Here is a 25,025-nt window from a genome sequence, read left to right on the forward strand (position 1 = left end):
GAACGCACAGGTCTTTTTTGCTACTGTTGTAGATTGTTTGCAAGAGTGTAGCGGAGGCTGAATCCACTTTTCTGGATTTCCCTTTAAGCACTACAACGAATCGCTTTTTGCGGATCGGTTTCAGGAGTGCGGCCGATTGTGTGCGACATCGTGCATAACTGCAAATTAGTAGCGTTTACAATTTGGAAGCCTTTTGCAACATTGAAGTCGTGCGGAATGGCCCACACTTTTCTTGGATGCTTTAGGATGCTTAGGGCTGATCTTGTGTTGAGCAGGTGGTTGGACTAGATGGCCTGAATGGCCCCTTCCAACTCTATGATTCTATGATTCTATGATTCTATGATGCGATCAGGATGGACACAGGCCAGAACATTCCATGGCTGAGGGAGGCAGCGCGGGATCAGAAATCATGGCGGCAGCTTGCCATGGGATCATCAGAAGTTGGACTTGACAGAATGGCTGACAACAACTGCAACAATTCAATCAACAGATCGTTCCAGGCAATAATCTTGCTGTCTCATTCTTCACTAGTTGAAGTTTCAGAACTTTCTTCCTAGGCTGCTCTATTATGGGAATCTGACTTGTCGAAATCCTTGGTGAACTGGGATCTTTACAGAGAGGATCATGGAGATCCACGTGCAATCTTAGGAGGGAACATTGTGTGCATATATAGGCACATACACTGGCACGTATGTAGGTGAGAGAAAGAAAGGATGTGGGGAATTTGGCAAACTAATACTGAAGCCTGGATTAAAACAATTGTTAATTACGAGAGCCAATGACCAGTTTGATATTAGAATACTTTTTTTTAAATTGAGGTATGATATTATGATTTTATAGCTTTCTGAAGGATCCCAAAATTAATATAAGGTTTGAGATATAACAATTTATATTTTTGTCCCTACCAAAAGTTATGAGAAACACATTAGATGAATCCTCTGGAAAGGAATATTTGAATCTATATGAAGGTATTTCTCCATATGAAATAATGATTTCAAATACTATGTAAATAATACCAACAGATTGTTGATTATCGTTAATTTGATTTTAGGGCTTATTTGTGAGATGCTGATGAAAATCTTGGTTTGAAAGTGGCTTGTGAATCCAGACTCTGTTCTGGATCAATTGGAATAAAAGAAGAAGAAGAAAAATCTTTAGCCTAAGCCAGTTTTTTTTCTTCTTCTAGACTTTGATTCAAATGTAGGGCTGGACACGAACCATATTTTTGTAGTTTCGTTTGTGGTTCATGGCTAAACCATCAACCAGTGCATTGGTCTGTGATCCCTACTTTCTACGCCCTGCCACTTTTGGTGGGGAGCACAAAGGAAACCAAGAGGCTGAGCAGTGGGGAAGAGAAAGTAATTGTTTAAAAGGTTTGGAGCTCTTTAAACCCCTGCTTGGACTCCCTGCCACCCAGCGGTTCTTCAAGATGAGTAGAAAGCAGGAGTCCCGATCCCTAATTAAGACTATTTGAAAAGGTTTTAAATGACACCTCATTTAAGGGACACCATAAGATTATTCTCCCAAATGGTAATTTAGGAATGTTAGTTGTTTTTTTAATTGTGCTTAGGCTTCCCTTCAAAATATAAATCTCTAGAAGTTAGTTTGTGCAGCTCTGCTGTCCAATAGCAACCTAATCTAATCTCCCGCTCCTTCCCCCCTCTCTCCCTCTCTCTGTTTCTCTCTCTCTCTTGACCGTGTCATTCTGGTATGTAGACCATACCGAGAGTTTGTAAAATATTTGCTTTGTCATTCTGTACACAATAATTTTGTATTTTGGAACTGGATATCTCGTATCAAAGGATTTAAAAGAACCACAGAAGCATATCTTTTCCTTGTCAATGAAACGTTTCTACTCCTTTTGCCAAAAAGGAATACTTTGTTACTTTCATCACGAAACCTCCATAGGAAGATTAATCATGTGCGTCCTTCTGAACACTCATGTTCAGCCCTACCCACCTGCAGACGTATCAAAATGACATGAATAATGTGAGCCACACCTTCTGGCCCCAAAGTGGCATGCACTTGATCTTCCCCACCTTTATAAAGCGGCAGTGTGAGAATGATACCATTTTGTGACAAATTGCGCAAATAAGAACAGCGTTTCCAGAGTGCCGCACTTTGCCGAAGCCTTCCATCGCTCCAATGGACAACCTCCGAAAACTTCCCAAGCATGCTTTATGGATTGTTTTGCCTTTGTGCTTCAACTTGATAGGTAAGCAAGGCTTTCAAATATATTTGTTGAAAACATTTATTAATGCCTTTCTCCCTTGGACAACCTCCCTTGAGGTGGTTTAAAATATAGATAGCCCATTATTAAAATTATTATTATTATTATTATTATTCTAGGAACCCAATAATAATAATAATAATAATAATTCTAGGAACCCATAAAAAGTAACTATTTAAAAACACCAGTTATGACTGCCGGGAAATTCATCAAGTTTGCAGATGACACCAAATTGGGAGGACTGGCAGATAATCCAGAAGATAGAGACAGAGTTCAACGAGATCTGAACACAATGGAAAAAGGGGCAAATGAGAACAAGATTCAAATTAATAAAGATAAATCTAAAGTTCTACATCTGGGTCAGAAAAATGAAAAGCATACCTACTGGATGGAGGATACACTTCTAGGCAACACTGTGTGTGAACAAGACCTTGGGGGTACTTGTGGATTGAAAGCTAAACATGAGCAGGCAGTGTGATGCAGCGGTAAAAAAGGCAAATGCCATTTTGGGCTGTATCAACAGGGGCATCACATCAAAATCACAAGAAGTCATAGTCCCATTGTAGACGGCACCGGTCAGACCACACCTGGAGTACTATGTGCAGTTCTGGAGGCCTCATTTCAAGAAGGATGTAGATAAAATTGAAAGGGTACAGAGGAGAGCGATGAGGATGATCTGGGGCCAAGGGACCAAGCCCTATGAAGATAGGTTGAGGGACTTGAGAATGTTCAGCCTGGAGAAAAGGAGGTCGAGAGGGGACATGATAGCCCTCTTTAAGTATTTGAAAGGTTGTCACTTGGAGGAGGGCAGGATGCTGTTTCTGTTGGCTGCAGAAGAGAGGACACGCAGTAATGGGTTTAAACTTCAAGTACAACGATATAGGCTAGATATCAGGGAAAAAATTTCACAGAGTAGTTCAGCAGTGGAATAGGCTGCCTAAAGGGGTGGTGAGCTCCCCCTCACTGCCAGTCTTCAAACAAAGGTTGGATACACACTTTTCTTGGATGCTTTAGGATGCTTAGGGCTGATCCTGCGTTGAGCAGGGGGTTGGACTAGATGGCCTGTATGGCCCCTTCCAACTCTATGATTCTATGATTCTATGAAATGAAAATGAAGTCATAGGCTGTCCTAAATAAAACTGAGAGGTTGTGATGTCATAGGCAGTCCTAAATAAAAGTGTCCTAAATTAAACCGTCTTCCCGATTGAGGTTGTGAAGTCATAGGCAGTCGTAAATAAAACCGTCTTCCCTAGTGAGGTTGTTCCATAATTGTGGGGCTGCCAGTGTAAAGAATCTCTTACATGCCTGTCAGATAAGCTTCTTTGATTGATGGGATGTTCAGAAGGGCCTCTCCCTGCTGTTTTAATACCTGGGCAGGGACATATGTGTGAAGACAGTCCTTCGGAGATTCCTGTTTCTAGGAGTTCTTCCAAACTCCCATAGTTACCATAGAGTTTGAGGGGAGTCCTAGAGCATTGCACAGCATCCTCCTTCTACCAATCCATAGAGGGAGGGTAGGAGCTGAGGCAGAGGGGTTTGGCAGACAGCCAGGAAGGCCTAAATTTAAGTGAATTAATCCTCCAGTTCCAGCTGCATATTGCTATAGCAGGCCTTATATTCCTACTTCTGCAATCCAAATGTATTGCATCATTTACTGGGTATCCCACCCTGTGGACTGTATTGATTTACACTGTGTAATTCACCTTGAGTCTCAGTGAGAATGCCAGATTATTGTAAATAAATAAATATAGCAGTTGCTATAAACTACAGGTACGGAAGCAGGACCTCAAGGGAGAGGAGGACAGGAAACAGGGAGATTTGGCCCAGGTTTAGGTTGATTTACCAAAAGATGCATAAGGGTTGTTTTTTGATTTGTTTGTTTCAACATCTACACTAAACTATTGAGAGCCAGTGCGATGTGGTGGTTAAAGAGACGCAGACTCTAATATGGAGAACTGGGTTTGTTTCCCCATTCCTACATGTTAAGCAAGATGGGTGACCTTGGGCTAGTCACAATCCTGTTAGAGCTGTTTTCACAAAGCAGTTCTCTTAGAGCTCTCAGCTCCACTTACCTCACAGGGTATCTGTCATGTGGTGAAGAATGGAAGGGTGTTGGTAAGACACTTTGGGATTCCTTCAGGTAGTGAAAAGCAGGGTATAAAAACCAGCTCTTCTTCTTAAATTAAAACTTAGATACCTACATGTTTGGTGTAAACAGCTGGCCACTGGGAGAAACAATCCGGGACTAGATGCACCGCTGACCTGGGCAGAGTCTGCACTTACTTTCTTTATTCCATTGTCAATCCTGTTGAATTCAGATCACTTTGAACTCGGGTCTTCCTCTCCCCCCCCATTGAAACAGGAAAGTCTTCTGCATGTGGTTAGGGAGGCTCAGAAGGTGGGGGGTGGGGAGCCAAGCCTCTTTCTTTGTTTTCTTGAAGGGGGGGGGAGAGGAGCCAGGCAGGGAGCCTCTTTCTTTTCTTGGAGGGGTGGGGGAGAGGATTGAAAAAGGCAAGGGAGAAAAAATCCAGGACCGACAGAAGTTGAGAGAAATTAGGGGCTTCTCCTTTAAGGCAAGCGTGTCACATGACCAGGTGTAGCCTATCAGAGATTCTCTACCACGGAGCTTTCTTTCCCAATCCTGATATTGAGGATTAAAATCAGTCTGAGATATCGCACAATAAAGGTAGGGTCACTCTGGATCAATCCTTCTTGCTGCAGAAGGAAAATTAAAATCGCCCAAAATCCAAAAGGAAATTGCATTCTGTGTAGAGGGCAAGGACTGAATCGATCTGGGGTTGGAATAAAAGCTCCGTGCAGTTTACACCCTGGTCAAGCAGGGGCCTTCTTATGTTCCTATCACAAAGATGATTACATATAACTACATGAGCCTGATATCGTATACACAAGATCACCTTCTTTCTGTTGGTTAAATAAATTGGAATAATTGCCACCGCTAGGGATGCCTGGCCTCCCCCTGGCAGTCCAGAGGGAATATGGAGAAAGGGTAGGTGTGCCATTTTGATGCTGCTGTACAATGTGTCCTGAGCACATCTGGGTAATGCACTTTCAATGTGCTTTAGCAGCTGGATTTTCCGGTGTGAAACAGGAAAGTCTACTTCTAAAGTGCCTTGAAAGTACATTATCCAATAGGTGCAGAGTCACATCCGGTAAAGTGATGTCATGACGTCAGGAGTGACACTCTAGGATTCACCAAAATTCTATGGTTCCCATTGTCCCAAATTTCCCCTGTGGCCCTTAAGGCACCAGTGAGAGCCAGCATGGCATCGTGCTTAAACAACGGCGGACTCTAATGTAGAGAGCCGGGTTTGATTCCCCACTCCTTCACCTGCAGCCAGCTGGGGCACTTTGGGCTAGTCTCAGTTTTCTCAGAGCAGTTCTCTTAGAGTTCTCTCAGCCCCACCTACTTCTCAGGGTTCCTGTTGTGGGGAGAGAAAAGGCAAGGTGTTTGTAAGCCGCTTTGGGTAGTGTACAGTGGGGTATAAAAAAACAGCTCTTCTTCAGTGGGCAAAGGAGGGCATCCCTGGTCGGAGATCTGATAAGCCTTGTCACCACTGAGTCTATATGACACACCTGCAATGCAGATCATGATGGGGAAACTTTCCCTTTCCACTCCTACGCCAATAGTTTTAGGCCTGTTATCCTGCTTCTCCTCTCACTGGGCACAGTATGAATGGGATAGCTGCCAAGAGCAGCCGATCATCAAGCCAAGTTACAACACTGAGAACAAGAAAGACTCAGGTCATCTCCACAGGTGGATTCGATTTCTGCACGGAAAGCAGACGTCCCCTACATTAGAGGGGGTGTCAGGTCTACAGGAGAAAGCCCACTAACTTGGACCCTCCTCATTCTCCACCACTGCTTGGCAGGCTGACAGGGAGAAATGGGGGCAAAAACATTTTAGCACCAGAGCATCACTTCCGGCACAAAAGTGGAAGTGACACCATCATGCTGGTGCTGTGCTTTAGTTTTTGCGTCCGGAGTGACGCTGCACAAAATTGTCTCTGCATACCAAATGCCCCAGCTGGGGAAGGATCACATGATATTAGAAGAAGAGGGAGAAGAAGAAGAGTTGGTTCTTATATGCCGCTTTTCTCTACCCGAAGGAGTCTCAAAGCGGCTTACAGTCGCCTTCCCTTTCCTCTCCCCACGACAGACACCCTGTGAGGTGGGTGAGGCTGAGAGAGCCCGGATATTACTGAAGAAGAAGAGTTGGTTCTCATATGCCACTTTTCTCTCCCTGAAAGAGGCTCAAAGCAGCTTACAGTCGCCTTCCCTTTCCTCTCCCCACAACAGACCCCTGTGAGGTGGGTGAGGCTGAGAGAGCCCTGATATTACTGAAGAAGAAGAGTTGGTTCTCATATGCCACTTTTCTCTCCCTGAAAGAGGCTCAAAGCGGCTTACAGTCGCCTTCCCTTTCCTCTCCCCACGACAGACACCCTGTGAGGTGGGTGAGGCTGAGAGAGCCCTGATATTACTGAAGAAGAAGAGCTGGTTCTTCTATGCCGCTTTTCTTTACCCGAAGGAGTCTCAAAGCGGCTTACAGTCGCTTTCCCTTTCCTCTCCCCACAACAGACCCCTGTGAGGTGGGTGAGGCTGAGAGAGCCTTGATATTCCTGCTTGGTCAGGACAGCTCTATCAGTGCTGTGGTGAGCCCAAGGTCACCCACTGGCTGCATGTGGGGAAGGAGCAGGGAATCAAACCCGGCTCACCAGATTAGATTCCTAACCACATTCCTAGCCACAACACCAAGCTGCTCATTCTGAACATGATGCCTGGAGTCCTTGGGGATTTCCCTTTGAACTAGGTTGGAAGAAAACCTGTTTCCATCTGACTCAGAGGGGAAACTGCTGAGAACTGGGGAGAAGTGTTCTTCAGTAATATCAGTAAGCCATTCTGAGACCCCTTCTGGTAGAGAAAAGTGGCTTATAAGAACAAACTCTTCATCTACATGGCAGCCCACCCATTTCACCCCTAAATTCCCCCCCACCTTCCCACCTGACTATGCAGTGGTGGCCAACAGGAGCTTGGGGGGCAGGCCATCTCCCACTCTTGTGGGGGAAAGCTGTCAGTGGCTACCCCCATGATGAAACTGCTGTTGCATCTTGGCTGTTGCATCCCCATGGAGGGATGTATTTTCATGACAAGAGGGCAGAGTTGAACTGCAAAGCTCTGCATTAACCATGTTTCCAGGATCATTAGTTCCCTCACAATGCTGATATTATGGACTTGGGAAGATTGTGAGTGGGTGGGCAGGAAGGGCTGTGCCAGTGTTTGTCTCTTGTGGCCCTTCCTTACAGATCCAAGAAATTGCTGAACACCACTGTGGGATGGTAGGTGAATTCCCTCCAGGCTAGGCTGGATTCTGGAGATTTTTGGTGATGGTGGGGAGGGGGATTACTCGGGTATGAAATTGGGGTCACTGTGGATGGGGGCAGGTAGTTGTGAGTTGCTGCATAGTGCAGGGGGCTGGTCTAGATGACCTTGGTGGTCCCTTCCAAATCTATGATTCTCTGATTCCTTTTCAGGAAGTTGAAATGTCAAAAAATAAACGTAAAGCTGAACAAACAAAGATTCAGGAGAGATGCCACTTCAAAAAAAAAAAAAAAAGCAAGCCAAAATGTCACAGGAAGGTTTTCACAATACCTGATACTTGATATGCCTCTGAAAAGAGAGAACAAGGTTTGTTCTCCCACATTAGGGCGTGTGCAGCACTCAGGGCTCAGGTATGGGCAGGGCTGGGTGTATGGTGTGGCATTGCTAGACTGCAGAAGAGCTGAATGCAGTACTTCACATTGAAGGTTGGGAAGCAAATTCCTCATATTCATGGTTGTGAAGCGGGGTTGGCAGATCCCTCCTGGCCACCAGTGAGGAATGGGGGGGGGGGGAAGGGTAACAAGTTCCAGGTTGGGAAACTCCAGGGGATTTGGGGGTGGAGCCTAGGGAGAACTGGCACCTCAGTGGGGTACAGTACCTCAGATTTCACTCTCTAGGGCAGGGGTAGTCAAACTGCGGCCCTCCAGATGTCCATGGACTACAATTCCCAGGGGAATTGCTGGCAGGGGCTCCTGGGAATTGTAGTCCATGGACATCTGGAGGGCCGCAGTTTGACTACCCCTGCTCCAGGGCATCCATTTTCTCAAGGGGTGTTGATCTCCGTAGTTTGGGAGATGATCTCGAATTCCCACCTGGAGGCTGGCATCTATTCCCTACTGTGAGGAAAATGTGTGGGTCATCTCGGCTCAAATCTCAGAAGGGTACTTGAAAAAAGGTTTTAAGTGGCGTTCCTGCTCCGTTTCAAACTCAGAAGAAATCAGGCAAAGTAGTGGAAATGAGGGCAGAAACTATGAAAGGCAGCAGCTGATGCACACATTTGATTATTTTCCCTATTTATGCAGGCTGAAGAATTCATCTGCCTTGACTTTTAATTATTGCTTTTACTGTTTTATGGATGTTTTATGGATGTTTCTGAGTTATATTGTAAACCACCCCGAGCTCACTGGGATGGTGGGGATGGATGGATAGATGGAGCGATGGATAGATCAATCGATAGATAGATAGAGGACGGATGGATGGATGGATGGATGGATGGATGGATGGATGGATGGATGGATGGATGGATGGATAGGTAGGTAGGTAGATGGGTAGACAGATGGGTAGATGGATAGGTAGATTAAGAGAGGATGGATGGATGGATGGATGGATGGATGGATGGATAAATGGACAGATGGACAGACGGACGGACGGACGGACGGACAGACAGACAGACAGACAGATACATGATATATGCTGTCAAAAGAGACATTCCCAGGTTACAGCTAAGCAGAGTTCTGCAGCAAACTTCATTGTTCTATCTTTCTCTACCACAGCTGGCTCCATGACTGCACCAGGCTCAAGCACTGCAACTGGTTCTCCGTCAGCTGCAACTGCAGCAATGACCAGTACTCCTGCCTCTACCACAGCTGGCACCACCACTGCACCAGGCTCAAGCACTGCAGGTGTTCCTGGGACAAGTACAACTCCAGCAAAATCCAGTAGTTCTCCTGCCTCTGCCACAGCTGGCACCACCACTGCACCAGGCTCAAGCACTGCAGGTGTTCCTGGGACAAGTACAACTCCAGCAAAATCCAGTACTTCTACTGCCACTGCCACAGCTGGCACCACCACTGCACCAGGCTCAAGCACTGCAGGTGTTCCTGGGACAAGTACAACTCCAGCAAAATCCAGTACTTCTTCTGCCACTGCCACAGCTGGCACCACCACTGCACCAGGCTCAAGCACTGCAGGTGTTCCTGGGACAAGTACAACTCCAGCAAAATCCAGTAGTTCTCCTGCCTCTGCCACAGCTGGCACCACCACTGCACCAGGCTCAAGCACTGCAGGTGTTCCTGGGACAAGTACAACTCCAGCAAAATCCAGTACTTCTTCTGCCACTGCCACAGCTGGCACCACTACTGCACCAGGCTCAAGCACTGCAAGTGTTCCTGGGACAAGTACAACTCCAGCAAAATCCAGTACTTCTACTGCCACTGCCACAACCGGCACCACCACTGCACCAGGCTCAAGCACTGCAGGTGTTCCTGGGACAAGTACAACTCCAGCAAAATCCAGTACTTCTACTGCCACTGCCACAGCCGGCACCACCACTGCACCAGGCTCAAGCACTGCAGGTGTTCCTGGGACAAGTACAACTCCAGCAAAATCCAGTAGTTCTCCTGCCTCTGCCACAGCTGGCACCACCACTGCACCAGGCTCAAGCACTGCAGGTGTTCCTGGGACAAGTACAACTCCAGCAAAATCCAGTACTTCTTCTGCCACTGCCACAGCTGGCACCACTACTGCACCAGGCTCAAGCACTGCAAGTGTTCCTGGGACAAGTACAACTCCAGCAAAATCCAGTACTTCTACTGCCACTGCCACAACCGGCACCACCACTGCACCAGGCTCAAGCACTGCAGGTGTTCCTGGGACAAGTACAACTCCAGCAAAATCCAGTACTTCTACTGCCACTGCCACAGCCGGCACCACCACTGCACCAGGCTCAAGCACTGCAGGTGTTCCTGGGACAAGTACAACTCCAGCAAAATCCAGTACTTCTACTGCCACTGCCACAGCTGGCACCACTACTGCACCAGGCTCAAGCACTGCAGGTGTTCCTGGGACAAGTACAACTCCAGCAAAATCCAGTACTTCTCCTGCCACTGCCACAGCCGGCTCCACTACTGCACCAGGGTCAAGCACTACAAGAGTTACTGAGGCAGGTACAACTACAATGAAGTCCACTCCTCCTCCTGTCTCTACCACAGCCATCTCCAGTACTGCACAGGGCTCAAGCACCCCCAAGGCAAACTCCAGTGCTCCTTCTGCCTCGACTACAGCCAGCCCCACCATCACGTCTGATTCAATACCCAGCACAGGTGTGTTTACTTCCCACCATTAGAAGGCATCATCTAACACCCTAATGTAATATTTCCAACATTGTTTGCAGATACAAAGCTAGCATATCAGAGAGAAAGCTTTATCCCCAGGAAGTTTATTTTAAACTCGGGACCAAGCCCATTGCATTCAGGAATACAACAGATGCTAGATTGTGTGTGTGGAAGAACTCTGCAGATGGCCTCCCTCTCCCCCCAGGATCTGGAAAGGCTGTAGACAGCTGTTAGGGAACTCACCAGCAGGGGCAGCTCTCATGTGGCAAGAATGTGCAGCCTCCGAGCCTCAGAGGGAAGTGGAAGGAGGAGGGGGTGGTCAGGGGTGGGAGACAGAAAGTGATTGGCTGCTGGACAGACAGGCAAGCTGGTTGGAGGAGGAGACACTCAGTGTTGGACAGCCGCCCTAAGTGGGTGTTAAGCGCTGAGTGGCTGAGCCGTGAAACATGCTCCTCCTCCAAAGCCTTACCAGAAATATATTATGTGGAACAGATAGATGGCTATTCTAACACGGGAACCCCAACATGAATGATGATATGGCACAACCCAGAAAAAAAGGTTTGTTTTTTTCTCACTGTATATTCTGTCCCAGGGATGGCCAAACTGTGGGTGTCCAGATGTCCATGGACTACAATTGCCACGAGTCCCTGCCAGCATGGCCAGTTGGCAGGGGCTCATGGTAAATGTAGTCCATGGACATCTGGAGAGCTACAGTTTGGCCACCCCTGCTCTGTCCCTTTGTCAAGGCCTTTTATTCTCTTAATCAATCTTCGGAAGTCCAAAGCTAGGATGAAAATGATGCAGCTCGACTGACACCCTTCATCTAATCAACAAGCTGTGCTGTTAGAGACCCATTCAAATGCATTGTAATTACAGAAATTATGGCATCTAAATTATTTTAAAATTATTTATGTCCATGACTTTAATCCAGGAAAACATGTGCCAGAATAAAATTTAATTTTTTTTCCCTTGCGGCAAAATTAAATTTCACATTTTTGCTGAAACCAAAACCCCTCTGAAATCAGTAACGCCAGAGATGGCTATTGGCTAGGGGAAATTAGCAATCACTTAGAAATGTATCCCTAGGGACCTCTGTGTGAAGGGGTGGTCAAACTGTGGCATCTCCAGATGTCCATAGACTACAATTCCTATGAGCCCCTGCCAGCATGCATATGGGAATTGTAGTCCATGGACATCTGGAGAGCCACTGTTTGGCCACCCCTAATGTAAACAAGTATTTGGGTTACTGCTAACCCTGTATTATTTTCCTGAAGGGTACACTCTTGGCCCTGGGGGACTCTCTGAGGCATGACTGTTTCTTATCTTGTTCAAGATCCTTCCCTTAGAATTATTAACTAATGGGTTCAGATGTCATGAGACCCTACATCCAATAAATAGGGAGTCAAGGAGGTCCCATATCCCAAAAATCTAATCGATAGTTACTTTCATCTACTTTTACCGATAGCCCAGCCTCTACTGGGTGATACCTTTTCACCGTCTCCTAAAAACTCGTAAAAATTCTAAAACAAACAGGCAAATGTTCCATCTTTGTGAGCTGCTGATATTCCCTAGAGAAAATTGGATATTTTTAAAAAGGTGCAGAATGCTAGCGCAGGATTGAAAGTGACACCACCTCGAGTTCCATGATAATCAAAAGTAAGCTGTGCACTTGACTTGTGCATAGGAAAGGACCTGTTTTGTCTTAGCTTTAAGAGAGAGAGAGTGAGAGAGAGAGGCAAGATGACCTAGATCTGTCTCCTGAATTTATGATGAAGAATTAGCAGTTCTAGGAGGCAAATCTTTGCAAGATGAGAATCAAGCAAGATTCTCCACCTACGGGGGAAGTATCAAGCCAGAAATCTCAGGCAGAGCCAGTTTTTAAAAATTAATAAAAAGGATTTTTAAATTAAAGACAAAATAAAAAGTCCCCAACATATAAACACACACATTTAAGCTAATGCATGCACCCTGGGGGGATAAGAGAATCATATTTTCACAGATTATGTTGAACACATAATCAGCAAAAATCTGTCCATTCATTGCAGCTGCTGCACCAGGGGTACCTGAGGGATGATCAGGGCAGCAGCTGGCCAGGCCTGGAGGCAAGCCCTGCTCATTCCGCCAACGACAGCAGTCTTCTGCAGTCCTCCTGGCCAGCCGCTGCCCCACCCATCCATCATTCACCTGCACTTCTGATGGGCGGTGGTGATGGTGCAAGAAGTGCTCAGAGCTGGGCCTTTCCAGCTGCTTCTGTACCCTTCCCTCCTGCTGCCTCCAAAGACGAGTGGCAGCTGGTGGGGTGATATAGGTGCTGCTGCTTCTGCTGTGGCCGCCACTGCCTCTGCTGCAGCCACCACCATATCCACTGGTGCTGCAGCCACTGCCACCATTGACTGGCTCCCTGCCTCTTATGCCACACTTGGCGAGTGGGCAGGACGGACTGGCGTAACATCCGTTACAACTTCCGTTACACTCCAGCCCCAAGCGCAGCATAAGATGTGTTCCATATCAAAAGAGATGATAGTTTGTGATAGGGAATTAGGCGTTGGGTCAGGGAAATTGTAGTTACCATCCAACAAGGAGGGGGTCTAGAAGAAGCAGTGGCAAGCTGGACTTTGTGGATGGAAAGCCAAACATAAGAACAGGGATGGCTAGTCTCTGTCCCCTTTTTATAGCAATTTTTATATCTCCAGGCTTTGAAAGGGCATGGCAGCCCTATGACAATGTCTTGATAGGATTAATTGCCCCATACGAAAGAAGTGGAGACTTTGCTAGTGAGTGAACCAGCCTTTGAGAAAGAAGCTTTAATTGGTTTACTGGGAGACCGCCAGGGAGTGCCTCAGGTGTTGGCCATTCTTACATTTTGGGTCGAAATGAGTGTCTCGGTGTCATGGACCCACTTTATGAGAGTTTTATATACCAGCAATTAAGAATGAGAAAAGGCTACCAGAAGGATGACGTCACTGGGACAAGGCATTCAATGGAGATAATACTTTCAGGTGTGGAGGGTTGAGGACTCCTTTATCCTCACTGTGCCAGGGTGGGGGAAGCGGCAAATGGCTCAGCCATTCCTTTGTGCAGATTAATTGCGTCAGTCTTGTGACTGCCAGGTATTCTCTGGGATGAGACTGGCCTCACATAGACCGTTTATGCACTGGAGGTTTCATGCCGGGCTGCAGGCTGGAGTTTTAGTAGTGGCAGGTTACCCCACCTCTTCCTGCACCCACACAGGGGAGCATTTGACCCGGTACACCTCATCCACCCCCTATCTGTGCTCCTGGTAGAGGGGTGGAGCAGTGAATTTCCCAGTGCATAAATGGTCCTAGAGTCAGCACTGGCCTATTTTTGATATGGAAGGTTTTCTGGGCAGGCTCCCAGAAAACTCTTTCTCCGTACAGGGGAAAGAGATGGAGGGTGGTGCATAAAGTGGGCAGCCAGCAAGTCATATTTGTATAGCCATACCAGACCCTCCACAGATTTTTCTTACCTCTGGGTTTGTAACTGAGTAGGGTAAGAGGGGACTGGTAACACCCAAAGGGTCATATTCAGACTCCCATTGCTGATGCCTATTATAGGCCCCAAAAATGGGCAGGGGTGCATTTGCATGATCCTCGTTGTGTTTATAATTGATAACCTTTCCCCATTTATTTATCTCCCCCCCTCCCCAAAACTGCAGAACCTCCCAAAGGTGGAACGGGACTCCCTTCTTGGGGTATTGTTCTGATCAGTGTGGCTGTGGCCGTCGCTTTTGTGCTCCTTCTTTGCTTGGTAAGGAATTGGATGTCTCACAAAAGTCATCAACAAGGGTCAAAAGGGTGGTGTGTGTGCACAGGTGTGAGAGCGAATGAATGGGCTTTAGGGAGATGGATTGTGGTTACCTGAGCACATAGCGTGCAGAATAAGGTTGGGAAGCATAGGAAGGCGCCCTCCTCTTCCTACCCTGTCCATGCCCATCATTGGCCATGTTGGGAGGAGAGGGCGGGTCTACGACCATATATGGTCATAAAAAAGGTAAAGGTATCCCCTGTGCAAGCACCGAGTCATGTCTGACCCTTGGGGTGACGCCCTCTAGCGTTTTCATGGCAGACTCAATACAGGGTGGTTTGCCAGTGCCTTCCCCAGTCATTACCGTTTACCCCCCAGCAAGCTGGGTACACATTTTACCGACCTCGGAAGGATGGAAGGCTGAGTCAACCTTGAGCCGGCTGCTGGGATCGAACTCCCAGCCTCATGGGCAGACTGCTTCAGCTAGCATTTCTGCTGCCTTACCCCTCTGCGCCACAAGAGGCTCTTAAATGGTCATATCACCTGATAAATGTTTAACACATTTAAATAAATCTATTTAAAATTAATTATCTCCCACCCAATCGGGAACCCATTCCAGGGCCCGTCAAGAAAAGCCAGAGTTTCACGAAACCCTGGTTGAGAAAGTCTGGCCTATGCTCTTGACATTCTTACATGCTGTGTCGTGAGGAGAATATGCTTGTTGACTTGGGTAGGTGTCGTTCCTCACAGGTATGTCATTTGAGCAGGAAAGATGGTGGTGGCAAGACTCTCTGATTCTGTGTTCACAAAGGCCGTTTACACACTGGAGGTTTCATGCTGGGCTGCAGGCTGGAGTTTTAGTCGTGGCAGGTTGCCCCACCTCTTCCTGCACTCACATGGGGGAGCATTTGGCCTGGTGCACCTCATCCGCCCCCAATCTATGCTCCTGCATGGGAGCTGGGGCAGTGAAGTTCCAAGTGCATAAACCAGGGGTAGTCAAACTGCGGCCCTCCAGATGTCCATGGACCACAATTCCCAGCTCCTGGGAATTGCCAGCTCCTGGGAATTGTGATCCATGGACATCTGGAGGGCCGCAGTTTGACTACCCCTGGCATAAACGGTCAAACAGATGAAAGTGTATGTGGGAGGGCGTGGCTCAAGAATGGATCCCAAAGGAACGTTTCAGAGAGATACTGGTTCTTGCCTAAGGAAGAGTAGTTGGTTCTAATATTTAAGAAGAAGAGCATCTTTTTTTTGTACCCCACATTTCACTACCCAAAGGAATCTCAAATTGGCTTGCAATTGCCTTTTCTTCCTCTCCATACAACAGACATCTTGTGAGGGAGGTGAGGTTGAGAGAACTCTGACAGAACTGGGAAGGGCTTAAAGTCACCCAGCTGGCTATATGTGGTGGAGTATGGAATCAAACCTGAAAGCCAGTGTAGTATAGTGTTTAAGAGTGGTGGCTTCTAATCTGATGAGCAGGGTTTGATTCCCTGCTTCTCCACATGCAGCCAACTGGGTGACGTTGGACTCATCACAGCCCTGTTAATACTGTTCTGATCGGGCAGTGATATCAGGGCTCTCTCAGCCTCACCCACCTCACAGGGTGTCTCTTGTGGTGAGAGGAATGGGAAGGCGACTGTAAGCCATCTTGAGCTTCCTTTGGGTAGAGAAAAGCGGCATATAAGAACCAACTCTTCTTCCTCAGTAATATCAGGGCTCTCTCAGCCTCACCTCCCTCACAGGATGTCTGTTGTGGGGAGAAGAAAGGGAAGGCAATTGTAAGCTTCTTTGAGACTCCTTCTGGTAGAGAAAAGCAGCATATAAGAACCAACTCTTCTTCTCTCTTAACCACGACACCAAACATTCACTGTATGTTTCCTGCTTTACCACCAGCTCATACGATCTTTGTTTTCCATGGTCTTTTCTGTAGGCTTTCTATACCCTAAGGCCAGAGAAGTTCACCGGTACCTCCTTTGCTGTTTATCGGGACCACCACAGCATGAACACTTTCTGAGATCCCCGAGCATGAAGGAATAAATCTCAATTTTCTAGCAACATAAGGCGATCACCTGGAATAATCTTCAGCTTTAGCCATAACCTCTTCTGGAGCCACTGCCATGGATTTAAGTCCAGTTGACGCCCTCTGTCTCCTTCCGCATTGAACTGGGCCTTCACGGCAAACATGCAGTGTCTCCCCTGGGAACAGCAGAGGAATACTCAAATCCTGGGTCCAGACAAGCGTCTGAAAGCTTTGATGCAGACTGCCGGTTTGTTGTGTTTTGACCCAACAAGCTGATGGGAGTCTCGAACTAAGCCCCAGCTCAGAAATGAACAATCTGGGTAGGAGCATGGCGGTTCGGAATGCAGAGAACTAAGGGGGACCTGGGTTCAGTTCTGTACTCCGCCTTGAACCTCACAGGCTGAACCAGCCATGAATTCCCTGAATGCCCTTAGCTATCAAATATCCTAAGCATACGGTTAGATGGGAAATGATGTCACTTGCGCTGGCTCTGAATAACAGGGTAGGCTGCATAAGCTTAAATTAATGCTTTCTCCTCGTTCTTCCAAATCTAGACATGTGAGCTATAGAATGTACAATCGCTGTTGGATGTATTTTTTTTGTCCTAATTTATTGTGGATGTTATTAATAAATAAGGTAACTTGATTTTATGATCTGTGCTGTCTAATCAATTTCTGGTCCTATGGACATGGTCCGGTAATTAGTAGTAGTAGTAGTAGTAGTAGTAGTAGTAGTAGTAGTAGTAGTAGTAGCAGCAGCAGCAGCAGCAGCATTTATTTATTTATTTATTTATTTATTTATTTATTTATTTATTTATTATTGTATACCGCAAGCTTACTTCCAGCAAGCTGATGCACGGTGGTTCACATAAAACATCTTTAACCATTAGTGGCTCTAATATTTCGGCAGAGCCACTGTGGGAGGAGCAGTGTCTGGGTCATGTCCGGGGGTCCACAAACCGCTTCCAGTTGTATGGGCTAATCCGGGCGCGCCCAGCTTTGGGCCGTCCCCCTAGAGCAGCCACCCCCAGAAGCTGTCTGCGAGGCGTGCTCACAGCCTCACAGCCAGACACTCCCTGGCTGCGGAGGATAGTGGCCCCACGGCGCCCTGCCCAGCCTGCCGCTCTGGCTGCCTGCCAGCTTGGCCAGCTGCCGGAAATGTCGCCCATGCCGCCCATGCCGTAGCCAGGTAGGCCGCAGAGGACAGTGTTCCCGTGGCAACCAGCCCTGCTCGCCACTCCAGCCGCCCACCAGCCCGGCTGGCTGCCAGGAATGTCACCCACACTGCCGGCGCTGCAGCCAGGTAGGCTGACAGCACAGCTGCCATGAGTTCCCGCTGCTAGCGCCCATTGCATCCCTGGGAGCGGTGGGCTTTTGGCCTAGTCATATATAAAACGCACCAAAAAATAACCTTCACTATATAATGTCTCCACAATAACAATAAAATCCACATTAAAATTATATCTTATAGTAATATTCTCACAATTGCAAAACAGCTAAGCAAGAAACCAAGAGATGGCGGGAATAACTCCTCCACCCGTCGCTCATAGACAAGGTCATCAGCAGAATCAAAATGGAAATTGAATTCAGTGTAGACAAGAGGGATTTATTCAGGCTGGGAGTGGATAAAAAGTCCCGTGCAGACTTGACCCTAGCCACTGTGATCCATGCAACAGTTACCTCCACGCTGGGTTACTGGGACTCGCTCTGCACAAGGTAGGGTTGCCAGCTCTGGGTTGGGAAATACTTTAGGGCGTGGAGCTGATAAATAAATAAATACCACAAAGTAGTGTTTTGGGTGTGTGAGCAGGAGAGTACGCACAAAAGAAAGCAGGTTCAAAAATGTGGCCCTGGGGAGGGGAGGGGAGAATGTGTTCTGCTTTCCTTTTCCCTGGTGCGTTCAGCAATGCATGTGGTCCAAGGCATTTTAGGACTTCCTTGAAGCTCTCTTGGCGACAATGGTGCCAAACAATATCTCCCTATCATCATGCCCATCTGAAGCTTCCTTCATTGCCTGTCAGTCATTAGACGGCTGAAACCTGTTCCCGTTCAGAGATCTTTTCTTCAAGAAGGAGATGATGCAGCAGGAGCTAGACTTTCGTTTTTCTTTCAACAGGGAGGAGGGACCACACCCATAGGAGGGACAAGAGGGTAAAGTTATGTAGGTAGGGCTGCCACAAACAGACACCAATGAGGTTTGTCATTGATATAAGGGCAGGATCATCAGTGCCCTCGTTCCACCGCAAGACAGCAAGATGAGATTTCTCTGGGGTTTGGCATCAGGGATCAATTACCTGCTCTTCCTGCTGTTTTCTGTCTTCTTAGCAGGTAGGCCAGCTGAATACAGGGCAGTGTAAGTGGTGGTGGTGGTTATTTTACTTATTTTATTTATTTCCCGCCACTTCCGAAGTTGGCTCGTGGCGGGTTACAATGTCCAACTGATTAGCAACTGGACTGGGTGAGGTCCTAGGGGTGCCAAGACTGGGCTGGGAAATTTTTGCAGATTTGGGGCAGAATTCTGAGGAGGCTGTTGACTGGGTGATCCTCCGGGGTCAGTTGCTACCTTTCCGGGATGCTGTGGGGATTAAGAGGGAAGGACCATGTTTGCTGACCTGAATTTCTTGGAAGATGTGATTAAAACTTAAATGAATGACCAGGGGGATGACCCTAAACTAGCATTCTGTGCCATCATGAGAAATAGGGTGCACAAAATACTGTGGGTGGAAAATGTATTAGTGTATAACTGGCAGTATCTTCTCTTTCTTGTATCCACATATGTGGTAGACAGGGCCTCTTCTACTAACTAGAAGGTTACGGCACAGCTGACAGATACAGCTTTGAATACAGAAATGTACTATAGATACTATTGAATTGCTATGTCCATAACTGCAGATTTATTCACTTCAAATGGAGGGAAAGTGTTCAGTTTCCTGTAGAAAGGGGAAAGTGCCACACCAGTTCTTGTAAATCTTTAGGCACAGACTTACACATAGGGCAGGGAGAGAATTTTTACGGGGTACAAAAATGTGTGCTAGAAAGGAAAAAGTGGGGTGGCAGCACACTGCATATCTAGACTGCCTGCAGGACACTTTCTGTTTCCGAGGTGGGGGGGAATAGAGGAAGCCACAAAGTAAGTGCAGATTCAGCCCTGGTCTAGTAAATGGTTTGATTCCTCTTCCTCAAAAATATACCATACCTCTCTCTTGACCAGTCACTGGCACCACAAACTCCACCAATACCACAGTGCCCCCAGTGTCTACCAGTGGTACTACAACACAGGATATCAATAACAACCTAACACCAGAAAACAACAGTTCTACCCCCTTCAATGGCACAACTGAGCAGCCAGTCAGCACGACCATCAGCACCACTCCTGCACCTTCACTGTCCACCAACACAACTACATCTACAAAAGAAGATGCCACAACTGGTAATTCATTTCTTATTTGTTTCAAACTTTTAGATCACTAAAGACATATCCAGATGACCTTTTTGTGTGTGAAGAAGCTACTAGGTGGGTGGGGAGGAGAGTGAACTTATGCCTGCAGGGACCAGCTTGTCACCCTGAATGCACTGTTTCGAACCATCATGGAGTCTTTCCCACTCTTTGGTGAGGCTTTGCTGCTGGTCTGGGGTGGAGAAGCAGAGGTCCTTTTCAGTAGCCACTAGGAATTCCCTCTATTGCAGTGTTGACCCGAGCTGTTTGCTTGGCTGTTTTCAGAGACAAGTTAAGTCTCCCCTCTTCAGTTGAATACTTATGATTGAGGCCATCTTACTGCTGGTTCCTGTGCTAATGACTTTTGTGCTGCTGATTGTGCTTTGATTTTCGTAGTGTTGTATTAGTTTTAATTTTCTTCACACAGCAGCATGCATGAACAGGCTGAAATAAACAATATCACTGTGTCAAATAACACTGCCAATACTATCAGGTCATCTTTTGCTACCTCAGGTATAGCACTGGCCACTGCATCGATTACCAGTTCTGACCCGTATCAAGTTCAAGATTTTGGTTTTGACCTTTAAGGACATTTGTGGTTTGGGCCCAGCCTACCTGAGGGAACACTTGTCTGTTTGTGCCCCCTGCAGGGCACTTCGCTCTCTGGGTACTAATCTGTTGGTGGTCCCTGGCTCCAGAGCGATATGCCTGGCTTTGATCCAGGCCAGGACTTCTTTGGCCCAGGGCCAAACCTGGTGGAATAAGCTCCCGGGAGAACTGAGGGCTCTGACATAAATGGCAAATTTCTGCAGGGCTCTTCCACCAGGTCTTTGGTTGAGGCTGGGTTAGCAAGATCAATGGGCCCCCTCAAGTCCCTCTGTATTATCTAGCGCAGTGGTCCCCAACCCGTGGGCCGCGGGCAGGTGCCGGGCCGCGGCAGCCTTGGCGCCGGGCCGCGGCTCCCTCTCCCCGCCCCCCCTGCAGTAAAAAACTTCCCAGGCCGCAAGCTTGCGGCCCGGGAAGCTTCTTACTGCGGGAGGGGGGAGAGGGAATCAGGCCCGCGCATTGCGCATGTGCGGCCTGGTCGCACATGCGCAATGCGCGGGCGGGCAGTTGCCCTGCCAGTCCCCAGCCTCAAAAAGGTTGGGGACCACTGATCTAGTGCACCCTTGTTAGCTGACTACAGGAGGTAGGAGGGATCTTGCCATTTCAGTATATTCTAGATGTGTGTTGTTTCTTAGGATGGGGTTTTTATATGTAGCCTGCCTTGAGTCCAAGGAGGAAGGTGAGCTAGAAATTTAATACATGAATAAATAATGGCTTCTGACCATCAAGCACAAGTGGTATCAATGTCCCATCACTGGACGACACTGCACTGCCAAAAGTCAACGTCTCCACTCCATCAGCTGGAGCCAGCACTGTAGCGAGTAACACTGTTTCGGGTTTTAAAAACTCTTCTTCCAATATAATGTGTGCAGTTCTGGAGGCCTCACTTCAAGAAGGACGTAGATAAAATGGAAAGGGTACAGAGGAGAGTGACGAGGATGATCTGGGGCCAAGGGACCAAGCCCTATGAAGATAGGTTGAGGGACTTGGGAATGTTCAGCCTGGAGAAAAGGAGGTTGAGAGGGGACATGATAGCCCCTTTAAGTATTTGAAAGGTTGTCACTTGGAGGAGGGCAGGATGCTGTTCCCATTGGCAGAGGAAAGGACACAAAGTAATGGGTTTAAACTACAAGTACAATGATACAAGGAAGTACAAGGAAGTACAAGTACAAGGAAGGCCTGGAGGATCATTGTCCATGGGGTCGCGATGGGTCGGACACGACTTCGCACCTAGCAACAACAACAACAACAACGATATAGGCTAGATATCAGGACAAAAAAATTCACAGTCAAAGTAGTTCAGCAGTGGAATAGGCTGCCTAAGGAGGTAGTGAGCTCCCCCTCACTGGCAGTCTTCAAGCAAAGGTTGTATACACACTTTTCTTGGATGCTTTAGGATGCTTTGGGCTGATCCTGTGTTGAGCAGGGGGTTGGGCTAGATGGCCTGTATGGCCCCTTCCAACTCTATGATTCTATGAGGGCAAGCTAATGGAGGAAAGAACTGCTTATTTTTGTCTCATGCCATATTCTCCATAGGAGCCTTGGAGGCATTTGTGATTCAATCAGCCTTGATTCGGGCACAAATCAGACAAATCCGGTCCGAATCACCATTTCCCAATAAGTTTAAATGGTCAAATCAACCTTATTTGAATTGCTGAATCATGATTTGGCATAATTCGGCAATTTGAGCAAGTGGCCAATTAAACTTTAAAGAGAAAAAAAGCTCCTCTTTTTGTCTTTCTGGGAAAGTGGTGGTTTGAGGTAGAAGCACTAGACTGCAGAACCCTCTCCTCAAAAGAAGAACCAAGTTTCGAAAATCTTTAGGCACAGACTTACACATAGGGCTGGGAGAGATTTTTCGTGGGGCACAAAAGGTGGTAGTAGAAAGGAAAAAGTGGGACAGAAGCACACTGCATATTTAGACTGCCTGTTGAAATTAGTAGGATTCACTACTTACTAAATACACATGAAAAAGATGGGTTTTCATATTCTTAAGTCTCATAAACAACTCTGAAATGTACATATCTTTAATCCCCCCCCCCCAGATACAGCCAATGCAAGATTGTAGTTAGGATACTGGACCAATTATCAGATAGACCAAGGTTCAAACCCAGGGATTGTTGGTCTTGAACCAATCATTGCCTATCGCTGTCTGCCTAAAAGACCTCACACAGGGTAAAAATATACTAAATAAATAAACATCGTTTATTATTCCTTTCTGGGTGGTAGTGGTGGTTAGAGCAACATACAACACATTGTCATGGTTAAAACATTAAGCATGAGTTGGAGAAAACCCAAGTTCATATTTTACCTCCCTGGCTAGAGTCAATTATCAAACTAGAAGCACATAACTCTGTTTAGAATTAGACTCTGAAGCCTCCTGCTTCACAGGGTTGTTGTGAGACAATAGGGGCAAGAGAATTCTGTACACTGCCTTTAACTCTTTGGAGCAATTTTTGTCAAGCTTTTGACCACGGAGCCCCTGGAATAATTTTTCAGGTTTCAAAGAACCCTGGAAGTGATGTCAGTTAGCCACACCTCCCTGCCATGCTCTCATAAGTTGCAAGTCACCAGAAGTGATATCACCATCTGCATTAACAGGCAGTATTGAGGAAGACTGGAAGGGGCGGAGTTTAAGGTAGGACTGGGTAAGCAGGCTCTGCCCCCTTCCCAGCACAGAAACCACAAGAGAACTCACTCCTGCACATGAGTGGGGAGCAGGAGCAAAGTGGCCAATTCCTTAGTTTGTGGCCAAATCCATTAAGACAGGAGGAAAAATTCTGCAGGCCCCTCCCCTGACCTCCCACAGACGCTTCTGGCAGCAGCTGTTTTGTTACAACAACAATGTGGGAGACACAGTGGGAAACTACTATCACAACAAAGAAAAACTGTGTCTCAAAAAGGACAATTTTAGATGCAATAAACAAACTTGCTCACAGTCTTTTTCTTAACCTTATTTTGCTTGTAGTGACACACAAAACTATCATTTCTGCGAAACGGCTTTTATGAGCAAAATCTTTTTAGTCTTTTACTAGTAACATAAGGTTTATAGGTAACAATTCTAGTACAAAAATGTTTTCATAATATAAACTTACTAGAAATAAAGCCCGCTGCATCCAAAATGCAGTGGGCGCTAGCGGGGTGGGTGGCTGGATGGGCAAAAGGAAGGGAGGAAGATAGGGAGAAAGAAAGAAAGAAAGAAAGAAAGAAAGAAAGAAAGAAAGAAAGAAAGAAAGAAAGAAAGAAAGAAAGAAAGAAAGAAAGAAAGAAAGAAAGAAAGAAAGAAAGAAAGAAAGAAAGGGAGACACAGAGAAAGAGATGAAGGGAGAGGGATAGAAATTCAAAAAGGAAGGCAGAAAGGAGGGAGGAAGGGATGGAGGACGAAGGGACTGGTGGAAGGAAGGAAGCGGCGTGGGGGTGTAGAATGCGGGGCATGGAAGCGTCGGCAGAGGCGAGCAGGGATGGGTGGGGGCGTGGGAGAGGTTGCAGAGGGTTGAGAAGGCAGGGTAGAGAAGTGTTGGCAGAGGTGGGCGCAGATGAGGAGGGCTTGGGAGTAGAGGTGGGGAGAATGGCGAGGTGATTGGGGAAGCAGAGGGCTTTGGAGGGGGAGAACGCATGGGAAGAAGCAGTGGTGGAGGTATGTGTAGGTGGGGAGGGGTTGAAAGAGGGGGGGTAGAAAGTGTGGCGGGAAGCGGCGGTGGAGCTGAGGGGGGATGGGGAGGGATTGAATGGCGGAGAGCGCATAGTGGGAAGGGGCAGCGGAGGCGAGCGGACATGGGGAGGGCTTGGAAGGGGGGAGAGTGTGTCGACTCCTCCCACAGAGGGCTTACGCTTTCATTATTACCATGGAGTGGTTACAGATAATACAAGTTTATTTTGCACATTTTGCCATCTACACTGAATGCGATTTCCATTTTGATTTTGGGCGATTTAAATTTTTCATCTACATCAAGCATAATAGATCCAGAGTGACCCTACCCTTCCCCTGTGATATCCTGTAGTCGATATAACCCTCGATATTTGAAAAATCGGCTAACTTGCTGCCTCTAGCCTCCAACGCTGTAGAAAAGCTCTGATTGGCCAGGACATCAGTTCAAAGGCTTCCTCTTTCCCAGATCGCAAGGCTTCCCTTAATAGGGAAGCCGTAACTTCTCTCAGCAGAGATTTTCCTCTTGGTTTTATTCCCACTCCTCTGCTGTCTCCAATCCTCTTTCCCCTCCCCCTCCATTCAAGAAAAGAAAGAGAGAGGCTCCTGCTGTGCTTGGCTCCCCCCCCCCCTTCTGAGCTTCCCTAATCACATATAGAACATTTTCTGTTTCAATGGGGCGGGGGATAGAGGAAGATGCAAGTTCAAATCTATCTGAATTCAGCAGGATCCACAACACAATAAACAAAGTAAGTGCAGATTCAGCCCTGGTCTAGTAAATGGTTTGATTCGTCTTCCTGAAAAATATACCACTCTCTTAACCAGTTACTAGCACCACAATCTCCACCAATACCACAGTGCTCCAAG

The 25,025-nt window shown here is 47.1% G+C and overlaps 1 protein-coding gene across 2 annotated transcripts; it reads left to right on the top strand.

The window, feature by feature from the left end:
* Positions 1-375: 375 nt before the first annotated feature.
* MUC21 (mucin 21, cell surface associated) lies at positions 376-17,116 on the top strand. Of its 2 annotated transcripts, none has more exons than XM_077324607.1 (5): positions 376-697; positions 1,717-2,215; positions 9,121-10,668; positions 14,357-14,448; positions 16,382-17,116. In XM_077324607.1, exons 2-5 carry the CDS (start codon positions 2,146-2,148, stop codon positions 16,463-16,465), a joined length of 1,794 nt encoding a protein of 597 aa, XP_077180722.1. In that variant the 5' UTR covers positions 376-697; positions 1,717-2,145; the 3' UTR covers positions 16,466-17,116. The 2 variants fall into 2 exon arrangements, with proteins under 2 accessions (XP_077180722.1, XP_077180723.1); XM_077324608.1 differs by having other exon boundaries at positions 376-693.
* Positions 17,117-25,025: the final 7,909 nt, after the last annotated feature.

This window comes from Paroedura picta, chromosome 3 (genome assembly GCF_049243985.1).
Source record: "Paroedura picta isolate Pp20150507F chromosome 3, Ppicta_v3.0, whole genome shotgun sequence".
NCBI lineage: Eukaryota > Metazoa > Chordata > Lepidosauria > Squamata > Gekkonidae > Paroedura > Paroedura picta.